The sequence below is a fragment of the Sciurus carolinensis genome, chromosome 4 (genome assembly GCF_902686445.1).
Source record: "Sciurus carolinensis chromosome 4, mSciCar1.2, whole genome shotgun sequence".
Taxonomy (NCBI): domain Eukaryota; kingdom Metazoa; phylum Chordata; class Mammalia; order Rodentia; family Sciuridae; genus Sciurus; species Sciurus carolinensis.
The window spans coordinates 71,722,893-71,743,964 of record NC_062216.1 but is presented as its reverse complement, the minus strand read 5'-3'; the positions used below and the strand labels follow the sequence as shown (position 1 = coordinate 71,743,964).

Below are 21,072 nucleotides of genomic sequence, written 5' to 3'. Positions count from 1 at the left end.
AGCTAACATATTGGACAGCACAGTCCTAAAGTTATTGAATACATTCTTCAGAAGAATGAGAAGGTCCTTGGAGATATGATTTCAGGCTTGGAGGAGGTGAGGCAGGGGGAAGGAAGCCTCCTCCCAACTTTGCAGAGGAATGAATGAAGGCACAAAGGAGGAAGGATGCTCCCTGTGGGGTATGGTAGCCTCTGGAGAGGCAGGCAGAATGGCTTCTGGCCTCTTAGTGAAAGGTGAGCCTTCCGGTGTGAAAGGTGAGTGTTCAGCTCCTAATGAGAGGTGTGCTGTACAGGAAAAATCCTGGATGAACTTCTGCAGACCTGCATCGACCCCCAGGACTGCCCCGTGTGTGAGGTGGCTGGCCGGCGCTTAGCCCCTGGAAGGAAAGTCATCTTGAACCCCGATGACCCTGCTCACTGCCAGACTTGGTAAAATGGATTCCCTGGTTGTCTGAAGTGGCCAGTCCTTTTTTTTTTTTTTTTGGTGGCGGGGGTGGGGGGAGTACTGGAATTGAACCCAGGGATGTTTTACCACTGAGCCACATCCTCAGCCCTTTTTATGTTTTATTTTGAGACAGGGTCTCACTAAGTTGCTCAGGGCCTTGCTAAGTTGCTAATGAAGTGGTCAGTCTGACTGTCTTCTCTGGGGCTTGCTCAGAGGCTGGGCTTTGGATAAAACTTCCTAGCTATGTAAATTGAGACATTGAATTTATTTACTTAGTTTGCTAATTCATTAATAGTTTAGTTTATTGTTAAGTTTGTATCTGGAGTTTGCATCTCTCTTTTTTTTTTTTTTAAGAGCAGTCTAGACTGCTTCATCCCCAAAAATATTTCTGAAGAAGTTTTTACTTCTTAAGAGGTTTTGCCTTTTCTTTCGTGAAAGACAGGGTATGGTTTCTTTCTCTATATCTTTTTCTTTTTTCTCTCTTTTCTTATCATGTAATACTTGTATATTTTTGTGGGGTACATTGTAATATTTCAACACATGTATACTGTGTGTACAGAAAAAATCAGAGTAATTCACATTTTTGTTTCCTTGTGGTTCTTACTGTCCCTATAGTAAGAGAGACAGTACAAAGACAAGTATCTATGAGTCTAGTCTGAGGACAAGCATCTGTGAAAATCAAATTTTTTAAAGGGGGTGGGGATGCAGGGAAAGAAAGCAAGATGAGCCACTGACCTCTTGGTAATAACATAGACATCTTGGGGCTGCTGTTAAAGTCACAGGTCAGGACTTTCATAATTGGGAGAGAGACATTCATTGCTGTCACCCTGGGCTCTCATCGGAACTACCTCTGGAAAACTGGCCTTTGGGGAGGTGAGAAGGATTCCTTGGGGCGAGTGCTGAGCTTTTTGAAGTCCTGCCCATAAGTAGGGAACATTTATTAAAATGCTGATATATTCAACACCACTCCCTGACACCAGTCAAACCTAATGGGAACTTAAACTTGAGAAACTCAACTCACTAGGGAGGGGGCTGTGGTCACAGCTGCCGGAGTCAGATCCTACCGCCACCATCTGTGCAAACAAGAGCGAACACTGCCTGGGGTGGGTTTCTAGCAAACACAGGAAACTAGAAAGTATGTCACTCACGCACCGTTAACCAAGGATTGAAGCAATAAATTGTGTGGCTCATGAGGAAGTACGAGCTAACTTCCCTGTCAGACCCTGCCTCCCTACGCTGAACCTGAAACTCTAAGTCCAATGGTGACTTGGAGCTCGGGGCTGAAAGGGCAGAAGAGCTTAGAAACCTCTCTCTGCCTCCTCTGCTGGCAGCTCACGGGAGGGGAAGCTACCGTGGTACATGCCATACATGTCTACATGCTGAGCCATCAAACTGTGAACAATGTGAATGGCAGGCCAAGCCCAGGGGACACTTCCCAGGGCTCAGTGTACTGCTGCCTTCTCAGCTTTACTGGGAGTGCTGAAGGCAAGTTGATGAGGGCACAGAAAGGAGAAGGCCTCGCCTATATGGGTCCCGAACAGGGCAACTTGATTTCAGTGACTGGCATACCCGGTCACTTTCCGGGACACTGGCAAAAGAGTGAAGTGATCAGAAGAACCTGATATTTGCTGGTATTGTAGGACTTTGTAGTCTGACACAGACTTGTGGGATATCTTGGGGCGGGGCACAGGGTATAGCCAGTCAGCACCCGGCAGATAATAAGAGTTTGCCATATGCTCATGGGAGGAATGAATGGAGTTGCTGCTGATTTTCCCAGGTCTAACACTCAGGAGACCCCCCATCTACTCCTCTACTAGATAAAACTGGGACTTAGAATTTTTATTCATCTTTCCAAACTGTTTTTACACCCGATTTTCTTTTCTTCCTTGAGATCCAACACAGTAAACATGGTTCAAAATTCATTCTGCTTAAATTCTGTTATAATAAGTACTGTAAACAATTTATCTTCCATAGAACATTCATAAGTCCTGGTCAGTGTCAGTATTTCAGAGTAATATTTGTCCTTGGAGATACTTTTAAGAAAGTTTAGATTATAATTAAATGTTAATGTGGTTAGAGATGTAAGTCGGAAAGAAGTCGACACTGAATATTGGTGGATGGCCGAGAACAACAGAGATTCTTTTTCTGGTATCTTGGGACAGAGGTTAACAACAATAGCTCACTTGGGTGGGGAATGTTCTGAGGGAGCAGGCAGGCAGTTCTCTGGGAGTATGTATAGTGTCCTACATTGTAGGGTTGAGAAGGATTCAATGAAGTGAATCATTTCTGTTGTTCCCCCGTCTGCCACAGTCACTGTGATGGTGCCAACCTCACCTGTGAAGCCTGCCAGGAACCTGGAGGCCTGGTGCTGCCCCCAACAGATGCCCCGCTGGGGGCTACCACCCCATATGTGGAGGACACCCCAGAGCCACCCCTGCATGACTTCTACTGCAGCAAGCTGCTGGATCTGGTCTTCTTGTTGGATGGTTCCTCCAAGCTGTCCGAGGCAGAGTTTGAAGTGCTGAAGGCTTTTGTGGTGGGCATGATGGAGCGACTACACATCTCCCAGAAGCGGATCCGTGTGGCTGTGGTGGAGTACCACGATGGCTCTCATGCCTACATTGAGCTCAAGGCCCGGAAGCGGCCCTCAGAGCTGCGGCGCATTGCCAGCCAGGTGAAGTACGCAGGCAGCCAAGTGGCCTCCACCAGCGAGGTCCTGAAGTACACCCTGTTCCAAATCTTTGGTAAAATTGACCGCCCCGAAGCCTCCCGCATTGTGCTGCTCCTGACCGCCAGCCAGGAGCCCCCACGGATGGCCCGGAACTTGGTCCGCTATGTCCAGGGACTAAAGAAGAAGAAGGTCACTGTGATCCCGGTGGGCATTGGGCCACATGCCAACCTCAAGCAGATCTACCTCATTGAGAAGCAAGCCCCTGAAAACAAGGCCTTTGTGCTGAGTGGCGTGGACGAGCTGGAGCAGCGAAGGGACGAGATTATCGGCTACCTCTGTGACCTCGCCCCTGAGCCCCCTGCCCCCACACAGCACCCCCACATAGCACAAGTCACTGTGGGCCCGGGGCTCTTGGCGGTTTCATCATCAGGACCCAAGAGGAACTCCATGGTTCTGGATGTGGTGTTTGTCCTGGAGGGCTCAGACAAAGTAGGGGAGGCCAACTTCAACAGGAGCAAGGAGTTCATGGAGGAGGTGATTCAGCGCATGGACGTGGGCCAGGAGAGCATCCACGTCTCGGTGTTGCAGTACTCGTACATGGTGACTGTGGAGCACACCTTCAGTGAGGCACAGTCCAAGGGGGATGTGCTGCAGCAGGTGCGGGAGATCCGCTACCATGGTGGCAACAGGACCAACACAGGACTGGCCCTGCAGTATGTCTCTGAGAATAGCTTCTCTACCAGCCAGGGGGACCGGGAGCAGGCACCTAATCTGGTCTACATGGTCACAGGAAATCCTGCCTCTGATGAGATCAAGAGGTTGCCTGGAGACATCCAGTTGGTACCCATTGGAGTGGGCCCAAATGCCGATGTGCAGGAGCTGGAGAGGATCAGCTGGCCCAATGCCCCCATCTTCATCCAGGATTTCGAGATGCTCCCCCGAGAGGCTCCTGACTTGGTGCTGCAGAGGTGCTGCTCTGGAGAGGGGCTGCAGCTGCCCACTCTCGCCCCTGCCCCAGGTATGTTGATGCCTCATGTGTGGGTAGAGGGTTGGGGAACCTTGGTGCTGTGTGCAACTGTTATCAATATGACCCTTGGGTTCTGATTCCACCTTCCCTGCTCTGTGCACTCCGTCAGACTACACCTTAGAGTGCCTGTGTGTCCTCATCTGGACAGGACAGAACTACACTGTGATTCTTTTATTTATTTATTTTTTGCACAATGGGTGGGTATGTGGGGGAATCTTATCTTGTTGGTGCCTGTAAATTCAAAGGTAACATTAGCCTATTGGTAAATTTTAAATAATACCAAGGATATGGAGTGAAAAATGCAAATCTCACTTTATCACCCAGCCACATCCCCACCAATCCCACTCTCTGCTTTGAAGGTAACTTCTGTCAATTTTGGTGACTGTCAGCTTCCTTTAGACTACATGGATGGATGGAATTATTCCAAGTAGCTGATAGTCTTCCAGTCAAGACCAGGAAGTTAGTTGACAGGTGATATAAGTACTCAGATTAGGGAAACAGATCACATTACTTTGAATCTTACCTCTGCCACTTAATAGCTGGATAATTTTGGGCAAGTAATTAACCTTTTTGTAAGCCAGTTTCTTTGATATGTTTAAAACTATCCCAGAATACCTAGCCATGTGGTTCTCAGAGCCCTGCATATCCTATTAAATGTGGTGTTTGTCTGCTGTGGGCTTGTGGCCAGTCTCCTGGTGGTACCTGTGTGCTCACCTTCCGGGTCCTCTTTGCAGACTGCAGCCAGCCCCTGGATGTGGTCCTTCTCCTGGATGGTTCCTCTGGTTTTCCAGCCTCTTACTTTGATGCAATGAAGAATTTTGCCAAGTCTTTCATTTCCAAGGCCAACATAGGTAAGTGATACATCTGAGGCAGCAGGTGAGAAGAGGTTCTGGCTCTGCTTGATTCAAAAGGACTCCCATTTTCTCTTTCCTGTTAGGGCCTCATCTCACTCAGGTGTCTGTGCTTCAGTATGGAAGCATCACCACCATTGATGTGCCCTGGAATGTGGCCCAGGAGAAATCCCACTTACTGAGTCTTGTGGACCTCATGCAGCGGGAAGGAGGCCCCAGTCAAATTGGTAAATGTTGATGTCTCAGGCTGGATGCAAAATCTGTGTTCTGGTCCTGATTTTTGGCATAAGTGACTGAGCGACCTTGGTCTGTCACTTTATGCCTTGTCTGGATGCTCTTCCAGATACCACTGCACATTCATTTAAGTGTTTAAATTGTTCAGTCTTCTAATCACCTAAGGATCCTCCATGAGACTGGATGTGCACCTGCTTCAGAAACACCCACTCTTGCAGTTGGTACTGACTTGGTCTGTTCTTCTTTCTCAGGAGATGCTTTGTCCTTTGCTGTGCGATATGTCACTTCAGAAGTACACGGTGCCAGGCCTGGAGCCTCGAAGGCAGTGGTTATCCTGGTCATGGACATCTCCACTGATTCAGTGGACGCAGCAGCTGATGTGGCCAGATCCAGCCGTGAGTGTCTAGTGTACAATCCTGAGACTCTTCTAAGATGCCAGAGGAGTGAAAGTGGGCATGTTGCTTTTGGATGTTCTGGCTGATTTTAAATTTGCTTGTTATCCACTTGCATACCAGACATCAGAGAATAGTTCAGTCATTGCATTATTTAGAAACAAAGCAATAGTAAGTGTGCATTTATCCTGGACTTGTCTGCAAGCTGTGATGACAACGTTGAATTCTTCACATTCTCCTCCTGTGTCCAGGGATGACTGTACTTCTATACCCTTCCTTTTCAAAGGGTGTCCTTGGTCTTTCTCCAGAATGCCACACCCAAAGCCAGAGTGACTCATGGTGGGTCCTGGAGAACTGTTAGGGCCTTCGTGTATTCAGATCCCTTTTCTGATACCAGGTTAATGGGTTGGATGGACAAGGGACAAACATAGTGCCTTGATGGCAGAAGGGCATAGGTGTGACCTGGCTTTGGTACCCCCAGAACCAGTGCTGTGAGTAGCAATAGAAGTGAGCCAGGATGGCGGTGTCATGTGACCAAGGGAGTTCTGAATAAGTGGGGGGTGATGTCAAGTCCTCTCATGGCCACAGGAGAACTATTCATTTTTTGAATGTTGTGTAAGAGTTTTCTTTGATATCTTCCTGATGTTCTTCCTGAGAGAGGTATTCATTCTACTCTCTGTACCATACCTGAAATACTCAAAATGTGCCAGTTGTATTGTATTAGTTTGCTACATAGCTCTTTCTGGAACAGACTGGGAGTCCTGTGAAGGGCAAAATCTTGCTTATATTTTTGGATCACCTGTGCATGATTCACAAAATGCTGATCACTTAATATTTGTTGAATGAATGATATGTTTTGCAAATCTATGATTTTAGGGAAAAGGATACTGAAAGATACAGGATGTATATTTGGATGACAAAATGAACTCACAAGAGCTGAAAAGTTGCTAGCAGAAAATCAACTCCATTCTTAAGCAAATTGCAAATACCTAGAATTTTCCGGAAAACTGAATTGGAGAATTTTAGGATGGAGATTTTTTCTTCATTAGTATCAGTAATCCAGATAGAGACTTTTATCAGGAAAGAAAGCAAATATGGTCTAGAGGAAACAGACATGACCCAGGGAAAGTCACTGCACTATTCAAGGACTCAGTTTCTTATCAAGAGTTGGGAATGAAGTGCTCTGGGCTTAGCACTTGTGAAATTTTCTCTTCTCTTCTTACCCAGTTCTCAGTGGTCTCACTCAGTGTCATGGGTCTAAATACATTTATATACCGCTGACTTTGAAATTCCTGTCCTTGGCCCAGATCTCTTCCCCTCAACTCAGCCTCGATGTTCTAACAGGCAATTCCCTGTAAACTAATCTGATATCACACCCAAATTTCCTCTCACAGTATTTTTTTCAATCCTTTCAAGTCGTTCAGTTAAAAACCTCAGCATCCTTGATTCCTCTTTTTCTCTCATGCCCCCATGAAATCCAGCAGCAAACCACAGTCACCTCTTCAAAATACATTGAGAATCATACCACTGCCCACCCCCCTCACTGTCACCCCCACCCAAGCCCCCAGCATCTCACACCTGGATCACCCAGGTCCCCTGAAATTCATTCTCAGCACAGCAGTCGTGGTGATCTTGTGAAATCCTAGTCAGTTCCCATTACTCCTCTGCCCTATAGTCCTGGTTGGCTTTCTGTTTCATTCAGAGAACACAGAAGTCCTCCCCATGGCCTAAGAAGCTTTGCAAGGGCAGTGCCACCCAGAGCATGCACTTGGGCACTCAGACCTCTGCTCTGGGTCTCCACGCTCGCTGGTCTCTCTGCTTGGGTTATTCCCCACTCAGATGCCCTCTTGCCTCTCCATCCTTATTTCAGGTCTCTCTAAATGCCATCTTTTCACTGAAAACTTCTCTAATGACATATGAAACAATAACCCCCATCACTACTCCTGGACATTCCCATCCTCCTTATCCCCTTTTTATCCCCAAGCATTTGTATGCATCTGGATACTATATATTGACTTTTTGTTTGTTTGATTTTTGTAGGTGTTTGTTGTCTTTGTCTCTCTGACATAGCTTCATGAGGACAGGGACAGGGACGTTATCTGCTTGGTTCATTGCTATCTCCCCATTACTTAGGATGGTATCTGACACAGAGTAGGAGCTCAGAATGATTGACTACCTTCCTCACAGGGTTGATGTATGTGACCAGACTGAAAGGTTCCATGCAGACGATGGACAAAGCATTGGGCCTGTCTATTTTGAGCCCACCTGAGCACAGACCTTTCTTGTCCCTTTGCTAACTCTAGGAGTGACAGTGTTCCCCATTGGCATTGGAGATCGCTATGACACAACCCAGCTGAGGATCTTGGCAGGCCCAGAGGCCAGCTCCAATGTGATAAGGCTCCAGCGAGTTGAAGACCTCCCCACGGTGGTGACCCTGGACAATTCCTTCCTCCACAAGCTGTGCTCCGGTGAGTTTTCTCTTTCTTACCTATCTCAAAAAACAAAAACAAAATCAATGACACAATCTCCCCAAAACCCTAAACTACCATCTAGAGACCCAAGGGTGCCCCTGAATAAGAGTGTAAGATCTGCCTTTGAATGAAGATAGTTATATAGACCAGGACTTTTAAAATTTCTGCTCATAGAAGGAATACACTACAAACCTTTGGTGCCCACCAGAAGTATTCTGTTCATCCTCCTCCTTCCACTGGAACCATCCATCTAAATTTCAGCTGAGAAAGCCATGCTTGTTTGTGCAGAGGGATCTTGGTCAAAAAAATTGGAAGACATAAGCAAGGAATCCAGCATTCTGCAGATCATAGGCCTATACTTCCTCTCAATATGGATATAAAGGGCTTTAGAAGTACGACAACATAGACTCTAACATCAAAGGACCATAGTTTAAGTTGATTTTAGGTTAGAAATTCAAAAAAAGAAAAACTCACACACACATAATTTTTTTTTGGGGGGGGGGCTGGTTTTGTGTATTTTTCTAATGTAATTAACTGTAAGTCAAAACCTTACAGAGTTATTGCCCTTTCCTGGTAGTAATCTTCAGGTAGATTCCTTTAAAGTTTTTAGGATCTTGTTTTACACTGCCACTGAACTCGGTTTGAAGGGGGCTAATTATTCTATGACAGTGAAAAGTTTGTCGTAGTTTGCTATTGTTGCTATTATCATATTTACTAATTACCACAAAGCATGTCTGATGAATGACAGATGTTTATTTTGTAGCCTGTGTCCCCTGCTCCAACTATGAAACTAACTCAGATTCTTTTCAGAGTTGAGTTCTTTAAGACTAGACCAGGCAACCCAAGCAGACATCATGAATGGTTTAGAATTTCTGGGTAATATGTGGGAACTATTTGTATCTGTTTCAGGGTTTGTTAGAATTTGCATGGATGAAGATGGAAATGAGAAGAGGGTAAGTCCCTTTCTGCTGATTATGAAAGATCAGAAATGTGTGCTTGGGGCTTTTCTTCCCACTGATTAATTCATTCTTCTTTGGTCTGGGTCCAATTCTGCTTCTGCTCTCCTATTATTACTATTATTTTTTCTGTGGTCGGGGGGACCTGCAGACCTTGAATTCTGCTTCTGATCTCACATATAACTTCCTTGCCATTAAGGCTGATGTCCAGTCCTAATCTCTGAGTCCTCAGATGTGGTCAGTTGTGTGATAGATGGACTTTGAGTTGCAGTGCCTCAGTTCATTCCTTGCCTGACTCTGTTTTTATCTCATGCAGCCTGGGGATGTTTGGACCTTGCCAGATCAGTGCCACACAGTGACTTGCCTGCCAGATGGCCAGACCTTGTTGAAGAATCATCGGGTCAACTGTGACCGGGGACCCAGGCCTTCATGCCCCAGTGGCCAGTCCCCTGTTCGGGTGGAAGAGACCTGTGGCTGCCGCTGGACCTGCCCCTGTGAGTCCTTTGCTTCCCCAGTGTGAATGGCGTCAAAGGAGCCGAGCTTTTAACTTGGCGTGCAGGAAGGTACAGCGGAAGTTGACAGCCTGGTGTGCCCTTCTGCTCTTCTCCTTGGGCACTGTGCCTCCTTCACCAGCGTTCCTTCCCTCCCATGATTTCTGGGTGTGTTTTCATCCAGTCTCAGGGGTCACTACTCTCTTTCTCTGTCTTTGGGAGGTGCTTTCTGAGATGATGTAGAACTTAGGAAGAACTGCTTCTCTGTGGTTCGTGTTCAGCTTGCTGTTGGCAAGCCAGCCTTAGGAACCTGAGTTTGGGATGTGTCAGTGGAAGAATAGCAGGGAGAGACCTCCAGAAAAGACTCCAATCATCCCCATAGCTGTATGGGGTTTTGTGCAGCAGTACATCATCAGGGTGGCCTGGCGTAGGAGGAGGACATATTTAAGTCCTTCTCATGTAAAGCTGTAGGAGTGTTCATCCATGGGGAGTGGTGAGCCCTCTGCCTCATGGCTGTTAAAAACGGCTGCTTATGATGCTCCCTATTCAGCATGTGGAACAGACGTCGTTGTGGGAGGCCATCAAAACTGTATTTTATATCTCATTCCCCCTTCAGAATGTACTTAGTGGGATAAATTTCCCTGCTGGCCTAGATGAAAACTCAACAAGATGTCATGTTATTTCTGCTCATTCATAAAGAAGTCTGTGGTCACTTTAAGTTGTCAAACAAGGTCTTGGTAATTAGTTGCTCACTACTGTATACTAATCAAAACTCTGAACTTGATCAGAGTTAAAGTACCTCTGCAGGGGCTGGGAGAGGGTGTGGCCATCGTCTCTCACAGCCAGATCATGGAGAGGGGAGGCGGTCAGAAGATTCTGTGCAGCTCTGCTTGCTGCTGTGCACTCTGGCCTGACAGGTGTTGTCAACAGCCTCTTTCTCATGTTGGCTATCTTGAAGATTTCTCAAGGACTCCCTCACTGTGTTCCTGTGGGGTGCAAGACATCGTCTATATCCCTTTGCTGGATGCCACATCTCCCCATGAAGTGTCTGGTTCTTTTGCACTTGGCCCCTTGTAGGTCCTCTCTCTTTTGAAGTCCTCCTCACCCTTTGGCAGAAGTTATTCTAGACAGGGTCACTTTTAATACAATCTCAGGCCGCCATTTCTTCTGTGGGTCCTTTACCTGTCCTCCACGATTCATGCCCCTCTGTCCTGCCATTGGAACAAAGCAGGCAACTGCTTTGTTTTGCCCCTAAAACAGCAGCAAGTGTTTCTCTTACTGCCTGACCACCTGTGGCCAAGTCACATCTTCTGTCTTTAGATTCCTCAGGCAGGCATCAGACACAGTGTCCGCCATAATTGCAAGGAACATAAACCCATCTTTTGGAGTGGCCTCTTGAAAGTCCTGCTCAATAGACTTAGTCTTCTCATTTGTCTCTCTTAGGGGACGCACGATACAAGAGCTGCTCTGTTCAGATAAATTTCTTCTTAAAGCACAAACATCAATGCCCCTCTTGACTCTTTGTAACCTTAAAATGAGTAAAGACCTTTAGGAATGATAAAATTAGATTTTGGGGATCCGGGGATGTGATTCAGTGGTAGAGTGTTTGCTTGGCATGTGTGAGACCCTGACCTGGGTTTGATTCCTAGCACTGTGGGAAAAAAAGTAGATTTTGGATTTTTTAAAACACATTTTTAGGGGCTAGGAATGTAGCTCAGTGGCAGAGCACTTGTTCCAGGTTTGATTGCCAGCAATGAAAAAGTTTTAAATGAAAAATATTTAGAAATATTTTATATATGCAGTGTAATCAATTATCAGCATCAATTGTGTTCTTCCTTCAATGGCCCCAGTTTTGATTGGGAGTCCTTCTAATTTGGCTCTTGTGTCCTTTTGACATGTTTTCATCTCTTTTCTACTCAAAGAGTAAACTTGGTTCTCATTACCCACAATGTATTTTCTTGATTCTAGTATACACATAGTTTCAGGACTGCTAACCCTTAACCTTTATGAAAAACAAATCTTCTAACTAGAGTGTGATATTCGTGTACAATTCTTTCTTAGTCTTGGAGTAAAATTTTGTTTTCCAAAGTCATACAGGTCAACCGCCCACAAGGACTCCCTGAATGGCATTACTTTTTACTGTTAGTTTAATCTTTTTGTGTGTATTGCATTTTAGGTTCCTTTCATTCCTATTCTTTTAATTTTTATTTATTTGTTTTGATTTGTGGTTTTTTTGGTGATTGGTTCTTTTATATATTTGTTTTATTTAGTTAGTTTTGATGTATTAGCATGGTTTTAAATATCAGAACACTCTAGAAAGATATATCTGGAGGTGTCACCCCCTCATTTCCTATCCCTTCATTCATTTCCACTCACTCCCTGGGGTAACCGATCTCATTCACTTGTTGATCATCCCGTGATTCTTTCTGTACAAATAAGTTTTGCCTTTATTTTGTTTCTTCAAAAGTATATCCTGAGCTGGGTGCAGTGGCTCATGCCTGTAATCCCAGCAGCCTGGGAGGCAGAGGCAGCAGGATCTTAAATTCAAAGCCAGCCTCAGTAGCTTTAGTGACGCCCTAAGCAACTCAGCAAGACCCTGTCTTTAAATAAAATAGAAAAAGGCTGGGGATGTGACTCAATGGCTAAGTGATACTTGGTTCAAGTCCCAGTACCAAAAAAAAAAAAAAAAAAAAAAAAAAAAAAAAAGTTATATCCTGAAAACCAAAGAGAACTTCTTAGTACTTTGTTGTGTCCCATAGTTTACTCAACTCTTCCGTGAATTCACATGTATATTGTTTCCATTATTTTGCAATTACAAATAATGCCATAATAAGTAACCTTAAATATATGGGTTTTCCTATAGTTGGAGGTGTATTTTAGGGTAGGTTTCTAGGCGTGGGACTTTTGGGTCAAAAGATAAGTGCATATGCAGTTTTGTGAGATAATTTCAGATTCTCTTCCCAAAGGGAGGACTTGGTTGTACAAAACTGAAATTTTCATCAGCAGTCTATGAGAGTTCCTTTTTCCTTGTGGCCTTGCAAGTATAATGTGTTACTATATAATTTAATTTATTGCCAATTTTTTACTTTTCAGGTAAGAAATGGTGTCTCAGTGTACTTGAAATTAATTTTTCTAATGATAAGTTAAAGATCTGTGTATATGTTTAAGTACCATTTTTTTATCTACTTTTGTGAATTATCTGCTCATGTCCTCCATTTTTCCATTTTTGAAAAAATCATGATAAAAATACATAGCACAACATCTCCCCTTTTACTAAATTTTCCAGTGTATGGCACAGTATTGTTAGCCGTTTGCATATTATTGAATAGCAGATCTCTAGAACTTTTTCATCTTTAATGACTGTAACTCTATACCCATTGAACAGCAACCACCCAATTTCCCTCCCCAGCCCTTGTGACCACCATTCTATTTTTTGCTTCTATGCATTTGACTATTTCAAATACCTCATATCAATGGATCCACAGTTTTTGTCCTTCTTCGACTGACTTATTTTACTTTGCATAATGCTCTTAAAATTCATCCATGTTGTAGAAAAGGAAAGGATTTCCTTCTTTTGTAGACTGAACAATACAACATTGTATTTATGTATCATGTTTTCTTTATGCCTGTGTCCACTGATGCATAGTCAGGTTGTTCCTACCTCTTGGCTCTTATGATAATGCTGCAATGATTGTGGGAGTGAAGATACCTGAGATCCTAAATTCAGTGCTTGTGGATAAATAATGAGACTACTGGATACTATGGTTATTCTATTTTGAGGAACCTCCTGTTTTCCATAGTGGCTGCACTATTTTGCATTCACACCAACACTGCACAAGGTTCTAGTTTCTTCACATTCCTTTTTTTTTTTTCTTTTTGTACTGGGGATTGAACCCACAGGTGCTCTATAACTGAACTATATCCCCAGCCTTTTATATCTTTTATTTTGAGACAGAGTCTTGCCCAGGCTGGTCTTGAACTTATGATCCTCCTGCCTCAACCTCCTGAGTTGCTGGAAACACACACATGTACCACTGACCACTGTGCCTGGCTTCCTTTTTATTTTCATAATGGTTATCCTAACATGTGTGAGGTGACACCTCATTGTGGTTTTGATTTGCATTTCCTTCATAAGTGATGTTGGGTATTTTTTCATATTCCAATTGACTCTTTGTATATCTTCTTTGGAGAAATATTTGTTCGAAATATTTTTTGCCTGCTTTTAAATTCTAAATCAGGTTGTGGTGTGTGTGTGTGTTTTGCTATTGAGTGTAGGAGCTCATTGTATATTTTGGACATTAACCCCTTTTCAAATAAATGATTTGCAAATATTTTCTTCCTCTCCACTGGTTGTCTTTTCATTCTATTAATTCTTTCTTTTGCTGTGCAGAAGCCTCTTAGTTGTATGTAGTACCACTTGTCTAATTTTGTTCTTGGTGTCAGATCCAAGAAACCATCACCGAGACCAATGTTATGACCTATGTTTTCTTTTAGGAGTTTTAATTTCAAGTTTTATGTTTAAGTCTTTAATTTTGAGTGGATTTTTGTATATGATATAAGGGTCCAATTTCATTCTTGGCATGTGGATAGGTCAGTGCTAGTATATATAAATACAACTATATATTGATTTTGTATCCTGCAAATTTACTGAATTTGTTCATAAGCTCCATCAGGTTTCTTTTTTTTTTCTTCTTTTAAATGCATGTGTGTATGTGTGTGTAATCTTTAGGGTTTCCTACATATAGGTTATATCATCTGTGAAGAGATATAATTTTACTACTTTTTTCTTGATTTGAATAACTTTTCTCTCTTCTTGCCTCATGGCTCTAGCTAGGACTTCCAGTGCTATGTTGAATAGAAATAGTGAGAGTGGACATCTCTGCCTGGTTCCTGATCTTTGAGGAAAGAAGAAAAGATTTTAGTTTTTCACCATTGAGCATAATGTTAGTTGTGAGCTTCTCATAAATGATGTTTATTTTGTTGAGGTAATCTCCTTCTAATTTTAGTTTCTTGAATGTCTTAATCTTGAAATGGTGTTACATTTTGATAAGACTTTTTTCTTCATGTGATTTTTATCCTTTATTCTGTTAGTATGGTGTATCATATTGATTGGTTTTGCATGTGGGACCATCTTGCTTCCCAGGGGATAGATCTCAGTTGGTCATGGTGTATGATCCTTTTCTTGTGATGTTGAATTCATTTGGCTAGTATTTTATTGAAGATATTTGCACTTATAATCTCAGGAATATTGCCCTGTAGTTTTATTTATTTATTTTTTTGTGTGGAGTGTCTTTGTCTGGCTTTGGTATCAGAGAAATTTTGGTCTCATAAAACAGGTTTGGAAATATTTCCTTCTTTTCTTTTTGTTTTATTTTTTGGGGGGGAAAAGTTTGAGAATATTGGCATTATTTTTTCTTTAAAGTTTGGTAGAATTCTCCAGTGGAGTCTTCTGGGATTTTCTTTGTCAGAAAGTTTTGATTGCTTGTTTAATTTCCTTACTAGTTATAGGTCTGTTCAGATTTTCTGTTTCTTCATCATTCAGTTTTGCTAGGTTGTGTTTCATTTACTCATTTCTTTAGGTAGTCCAATTTTTAGGTGCAATATTGTTCACAGTTATCGCTTACAATCCTTTCTATTTTTATGCTATATATTTTTAGCACCTTTTATTTCTGATTTTGAATTTCTCTTTTTTTCTTAGTCTAGTCAAAGGTTTGTCAGTTTTGTTGATCTTTTAAAAACTCAATTCTTAGTTTCACTGATTTTTTTCCTATTGCTTTTCTGTTCTATTTTTCATTTATTTATCTTCAATTTTTGATTATCTTCTTCTTTCACCTAACTTTGACCTTAGTTTGTCCTTTTTTAGTTCCTCAAGATTGGCAAGGTAGGTTGGTTGATTGAGATCCTTGTCCTTTTTTACTGTAGGCATTTACTGCTATAAACTTTTTCTTGTTACTGCTTTTTCTGAATCCCACCAGTCTCAATTATGCTGTGTTTTCATTTTCATTTCTCTCAAAACATTTTCTAATTGCTCCTTTGACCCATTTTTATTCAGGTGTGTTGTTAATTTCCATATATTCGTGAATTTTCTAAAATCCTTTTATTATTGATTTCTAGTTTCATTCTTTCATGATCAGAAAAGATGCTTGGAATGACTTTTGTCTTAAACTTAAGACTTGTTTTATGGACCAGCATGTGGCTTCTTTTGGGGACTGTTCTGTGTGTGCTTGAGAAGAATGTGCGTCCTGCTACCATCAGGTGGAATGTTCAGAAGGTGTGCATTTGGTCTACAGTGTTGTTCGAGTCCTCTGTTTTCCTACTGATCTTTTGTCTTAGATGTCCTATTATTGAACATGAGGTACTGAAATCTACTCATATTATGCTGTGGAGTATTGCTATCTTCAGTTATGTCAGTGTTTGTTTCATGTTTGGATGCTCTGATATTGGGTGTGTATATATTTAATTATTATATTTTCTCAATGAATTCTCAATTTTTTATTGTCCTTTGTTTCTTGTGATCATTTTTCACACATCTGTTATTGGTGCATTATAGTTGTACATAATGGTGGGATTTGTTGTTATGTATATATACATGCACTCTTGTGATCAATTTTAACTTAAATTTTATTTGTCTTATGTAAGTATGGATTCCTTTCTCTCTTTTGGTCGTTGTTGGTATGGAAAATTTCCCCCTATCCTTTCACTTTTAGCTTATGTATGTCCTTAAATATAAAATGAGCTTCTAGGAACACGCATAGTGGACCTTGTATTAATTAATTAATTAATGGTACTGGGGATTGAACCCAGGGGCACTTAACCTCTAAGACACATCACCAGCTCTTTTATTTTTTACGTAGATAGGGACTTGCTAAGTTGCTTGGGTGTCCCTAAGTTGCTGAGACTGGCTTTGAACTTGCGATCCTCCTGTCTCAGCCTCTGGGGCTGCTGGGATTACAGGCATGTGTTTGTTTTTTGAAATTGTGCTGAGAATTGAACTCAGAGCTTCATGCATGCTAGGCAAGCACATTATCACAGAGCCACATCCCCAGCCTGATTTTATTTTATTAAACAAAATCATTTAGTGGGCTGGGGAGATATCTCAGTCGGTAAAGTGCTTGCCTTGCAAGCACAAGGCTGTGGGTTCGATTCCCAGCACCACACACACACACACACACAAATCATTTAGTTACTCTATCTTTTGGTTGAAGGGTTTACATCTACATCTACAATAATTATTGACAGGCAAGGATGAAATATTGCCATTTTGTTAATTCTCCTTTCTGTTCTGTAGATTTTTTTTGGACTGTATTTTCCTCTCTTGCTGTGTTCTTTGTATTTCATTGATTACATTTTGTTCTGCAGTGACATGCTTTGATTCCTTTCTCATTTTCTTTTTTGTATCTTCTATAGGTATTTTCTTTGTGGTTTAGTATGAGGCTTGCATAAAACATCCTGTAGTTATACAATATATTCTAAGTTGATAACAATGTAACTTCATTTGCATATAAAATTCTACTCTTTTACTTCTTCCCCCAACTGATGTCACAGATGACATATTTTACTTATTATATATTAACAAATTTTATAGTTGTAATTAATTTTTATACTTTCATCTTTGAAATTCTCTACCAGTATTCAAAGTAATTTATGCACCGTACTTATAGTAGTACAGTATTTATTTATATACTTACCTTCATCAGGAGCCTTCTACTTTCATTTACTTTTATATTGCTGCTTAGTATCCTTTCATGCAAATCTGAAAGACTCAATTTAGCATTTTTCATAAGTTAGGCTTAGTGGTGATAAATAACCTCAGAGTTTATCTGAGAAAAATCTTCATTTCTCCTTCATTTTCAAAGGACAGTTTTTCCAGATACAGTATTCTTCATTGGAAGATGTTTTTTTTCATCCCTTTAAATATATCTTCCTACTGTCCTCCGGTCTGCAAGGTTTCTGTTGAAAAATCTGCTAGTCTTATGGTGACTTATAGTCTTATGGTGACTCCCTTGTATATGATAAGTTGTTGTTCTTGTCCTGCTTTAGAAATTGTCTCTTTATCTCTGACTTTTGGCAATTTGATTATTATGCATATTGGTGTGGACTCCTTTGTATTCTTCCTTTAGGAGCCCTTTAGGCTTCTTGAGGCTGGATATCTATTTTCTGTACCAGATTTGTCCACTATTTCTTCTTTCCATTGGATTTTAATCTTTATACTCTATTTTAAAATATTGGAGCCGTTAGCTCTTTATCTGCGATATAAATTCCAAATATTTTCTCTCATTTTTTTTTCCATTTGACTTTGTTTTGATGATTTTTGCCATACAGACCTCTTTATTTTTATGTAGTTGATCTTTAATCAATTTTTTTCTTTCACTGACTCTGGATTTTGAATCATTCATCGAAAACCTATCTCTACTACAAGTTTAAAGAGGGATTCAACTATATTTTCCTCTATTACACATATAATTTCATCTTTACATTTAGATACCTTTTCTATTCAGAGATTATTATTTTTTATGGCATAAAGTTATAGATCTGATTTTATCTTTAAAAATAACTAATCAGTATCATTTATTGACATCAAAATTTACCCTAATGATGTGAGAAGAACTTTCATTATATATTAACTTTCAAATGTGCATAGGTTTATTTCTGGAATTTTTATTTCATTCCAATTGTTATTAGCTATTCATGTATCAGTATTTTAATCTTTATTTTATTTTATTTTTCTTTTGGGTACCAGGGATTAAACCCAGGGGCACTCGACCGCTGACCCACATCCCCAGTCCTATTTTGTATTTTACTTAGAGATAGGCTCTCACTGAGTTGCTTAGGGCCTTGCTAAGTTGCTGAGGCTGGATTTGAACTCAGGATCTTGCTGCCTCAGCCTCCCAGACTGCTGGGATTATAGGTGTGTACCACTGCTCCTGGCTCAGTATTGTAATCTTAATTACAGAGACTTTATGTTTTAATATCTGGTGGGAGTAGTACCTCCACATAGTTTTCTTCCACAGTGTTTTCCCTGCTATTCATTCATGTTTATGGTTTTTTTTTTTCCTTAAACTTTAGGGTGAGCTTGTTTAGTTACATAAAAAGTTAAGTGGTATTTTTATTGAGATTTTATTTTATTTTTACAGTAACTTTGGAAGAACTGGCATTATTATTGTTGACTCATCCTATTGAAGGACAAGGATTTCTGTCCACTTATTCAAGCTGAACTTTCTGTCTTCTGGGAGCATTTTAAAGTTTCCTTATAGGGGTTTTGCACATTTTTTGCTAAATTTATTCCAAGTATTTAAATTTCTTTGTTGCTACTAAGAATGTTTTTTCCTCTTCACTATATTTTTAACTGATTACTTTTTGAATTTAGGAATGGTATTGATTTCTACATCTATTTTATATCTTATGACCTTATGTATTATTTGCTTATTGAAATTCTTTCATCTGTCTAATTGCTTTGGCTAGAGTTTCAAGGACTATGTTGAATATAAGTGGTGAGAGAGGGCATCCCTGTCTTGTTCCAGGTTTTAGAGGGAATACTTTCAGTTTTTCTCCATTTAGAATGACGTTGGCTGTGGGTTTAACATAGATAGCCTTTACAATGTTGAGGTATATTCTGACTATCCTCATTGTTCTAGTGTTTTGAACATGAAGGGGTGCAGCATTTTGTCAAATGCTTTTTCCGCATCTATTGAGATGATCATATGATTCTTATCTTTAAGTCTATTGACATTCTAAATTTTAACACTCTCTTTTGAATTGATTCCAGCTTAACTTCAGTAAAAAAAAACTTGCTCTTTGGCTCTGTCCCCACACTTTTCAAGTCACTGATGTCACAAAATTACATCTTTATATACCAGGTGTCCAAAAAAAGTAGACTATTTGTTGTTTTTAAAAATGCATTTGTTTCTTTAATCATTAGAGGACTAAAAGTGAAGTTAAAAACTGAAGTCCAATCAGCTCCAAAATTTTTCTGGTTCCTTTTTATATTTTCTATCTGTTGATATTTCTATTTTGTTCATACATCATTTTCTTAAAATTTGTCCACATCCTCTTTTAACTTTTTGATTATCTTTAAGATATTATTTAAAAATCTTTATTTAATAAGTCCACTATCTATTTTTTCTCAGGGAGAATTTCTGTTGATTTACTATAGAAGACAGATTCTGCCATTGCTGTTATTGTCTGGGTAGGGAGACAGACTCTGGTGCTTCCTACTACCATCTTCCCTCCGAGTTCCGTGTGTGTGTGTGTGTGTGTGTGTGTGTGTGTGTGTGTGTTTTCCTGGTGTTATTTTTAAGTCTAGTTTAGATATCAGTGTTAAATCTTATTTCATAAAAAGTTTTGAGAAGATTTTTCCCATTTTCATTGTCTGGAAAAGTTTATGAAACACTGGGACTAATAGGTCTTTTAAAGTTTAATGATATTTCCATATAAAACCATCTGGGGTTGGTTTTTTTTTCTTATTTTTGTTTTTGTTTGGTGGGGCTAATTTTTTCTAATTTTTGCTAAATTTCTCTAGTTCTTTTTCATGGATATAGAATTAATTTTCTTCTTTGTATTTAATGGTGTTAATTTTGGAAATCTCTATTTTCCTAGAAATGTATCCAATTCACATAGAGGCCTTCAAATTTATTGCATAGAGTTTTCAAAATAGTCCTTAATAAATAATATATACTTAAAAATTTCTTTTTCAACTGCATTTTGCCATTTCTTTTTTTTTTTTCTTCATTTGTTTGTTTTGGTATCAGGGACTGAACTTTGGGGCACTTAACCACTGAGCCACATCCTCAGCCCTTTTTATTTTTTATTTAGAGACAGGGTCTTGCTAAGTTGCTTTGGGCATTACTAATTTGCTGGTGTTGACTTTGAATTTGTGATTATAGGTGGGTGCTGTCATGTCCAGCTTTCTCTTCTTATTTTACTAACAGTTATTTTAAAGTTTGGGTATTCTCATTTTCTAGTTATGCTTAAGTCATGTTTTTTACATTGTAGTTGAACTTATTATCCTTATTCCTCTGTGTTGTGTTTGTAGGGTATGTGGGATGTGTTGACCTAGGGACCTAGAAGATTGCTGCCCTAGTCTTTGGCTACTCTGGATACTTTTGTTTTTGGTGCTGCAGATTGAATCCAGAGCCTTGTACTTGCTGAATAGGTGCTCTACCAATAAATGATACCTCCAGTTCCTGGATGTCTTTTTGAATATTTGCATTTTAGTTGGTTTATTAATTTACTTTTAGAACCTGATATCCATCATATTTTGACACTTAGCCAAAAATTTTAATATAATATTCTGCTACAGAGATTTATATTGGCACTTAGAAAGAAAATGAGTAGGAAGATGTTGCAGAAAAGAAGAGGAATGAGATAAAATGATTTCAGGAGAGATTTATAGGTAGTATGCTTTACTTTGTGATAATATTTTATAAGTGTGATAATATTTATTATGTAAGTCTCATATATTAATTTAAAAAATTGGTTTAACTTTACTTTTTCCACCTCTTTAACATGGGAATGTGTTAATATATGTAGCTCATT

The 21,072-nt window shown here is 40.3% G+C and overlaps 1 protein-coding gene across 1 annotated transcript in view; it reads left to right on the top strand.

Moving 5' to 3' along the window:
• Vwf (von Willebrand factor) overlaps window positions 1-21,072 on the top strand; it is a 151,903-nt gene that overhangs the window by 82,277 nt on the left and 48,554 nt on the right. Inside the window, exons 27-34 of the mRNA XM_047549520.1 lie at window positions 293-428; window positions 2,755-4,133; window positions 4,877-4,993; window positions 5,080-5,220; window positions 5,479-5,622; window positions 7,923-8,087; window positions 9,000-9,043; window positions 9,363-9,540. Of these exons, the coding sequence (XP_047405476.1) occupies window positions 293-428; window positions 2,755-4,133; window positions 4,877-4,993; window positions 5,080-5,220; window positions 5,479-5,622; window positions 7,923-8,087; window positions 9,000-9,043; window positions 9,363-9,540 (2,304 nt within the window). The remainder of the gene's footprint in view (window positions 1-292; window positions 429-2,754; window positions 4,134-4,876; window positions 4,994-5,079; window positions 5,221-5,478; window positions 5,623-7,922; window positions 8,088-8,999; window positions 9,044-9,362; window positions 9,541-21,072) is intronic.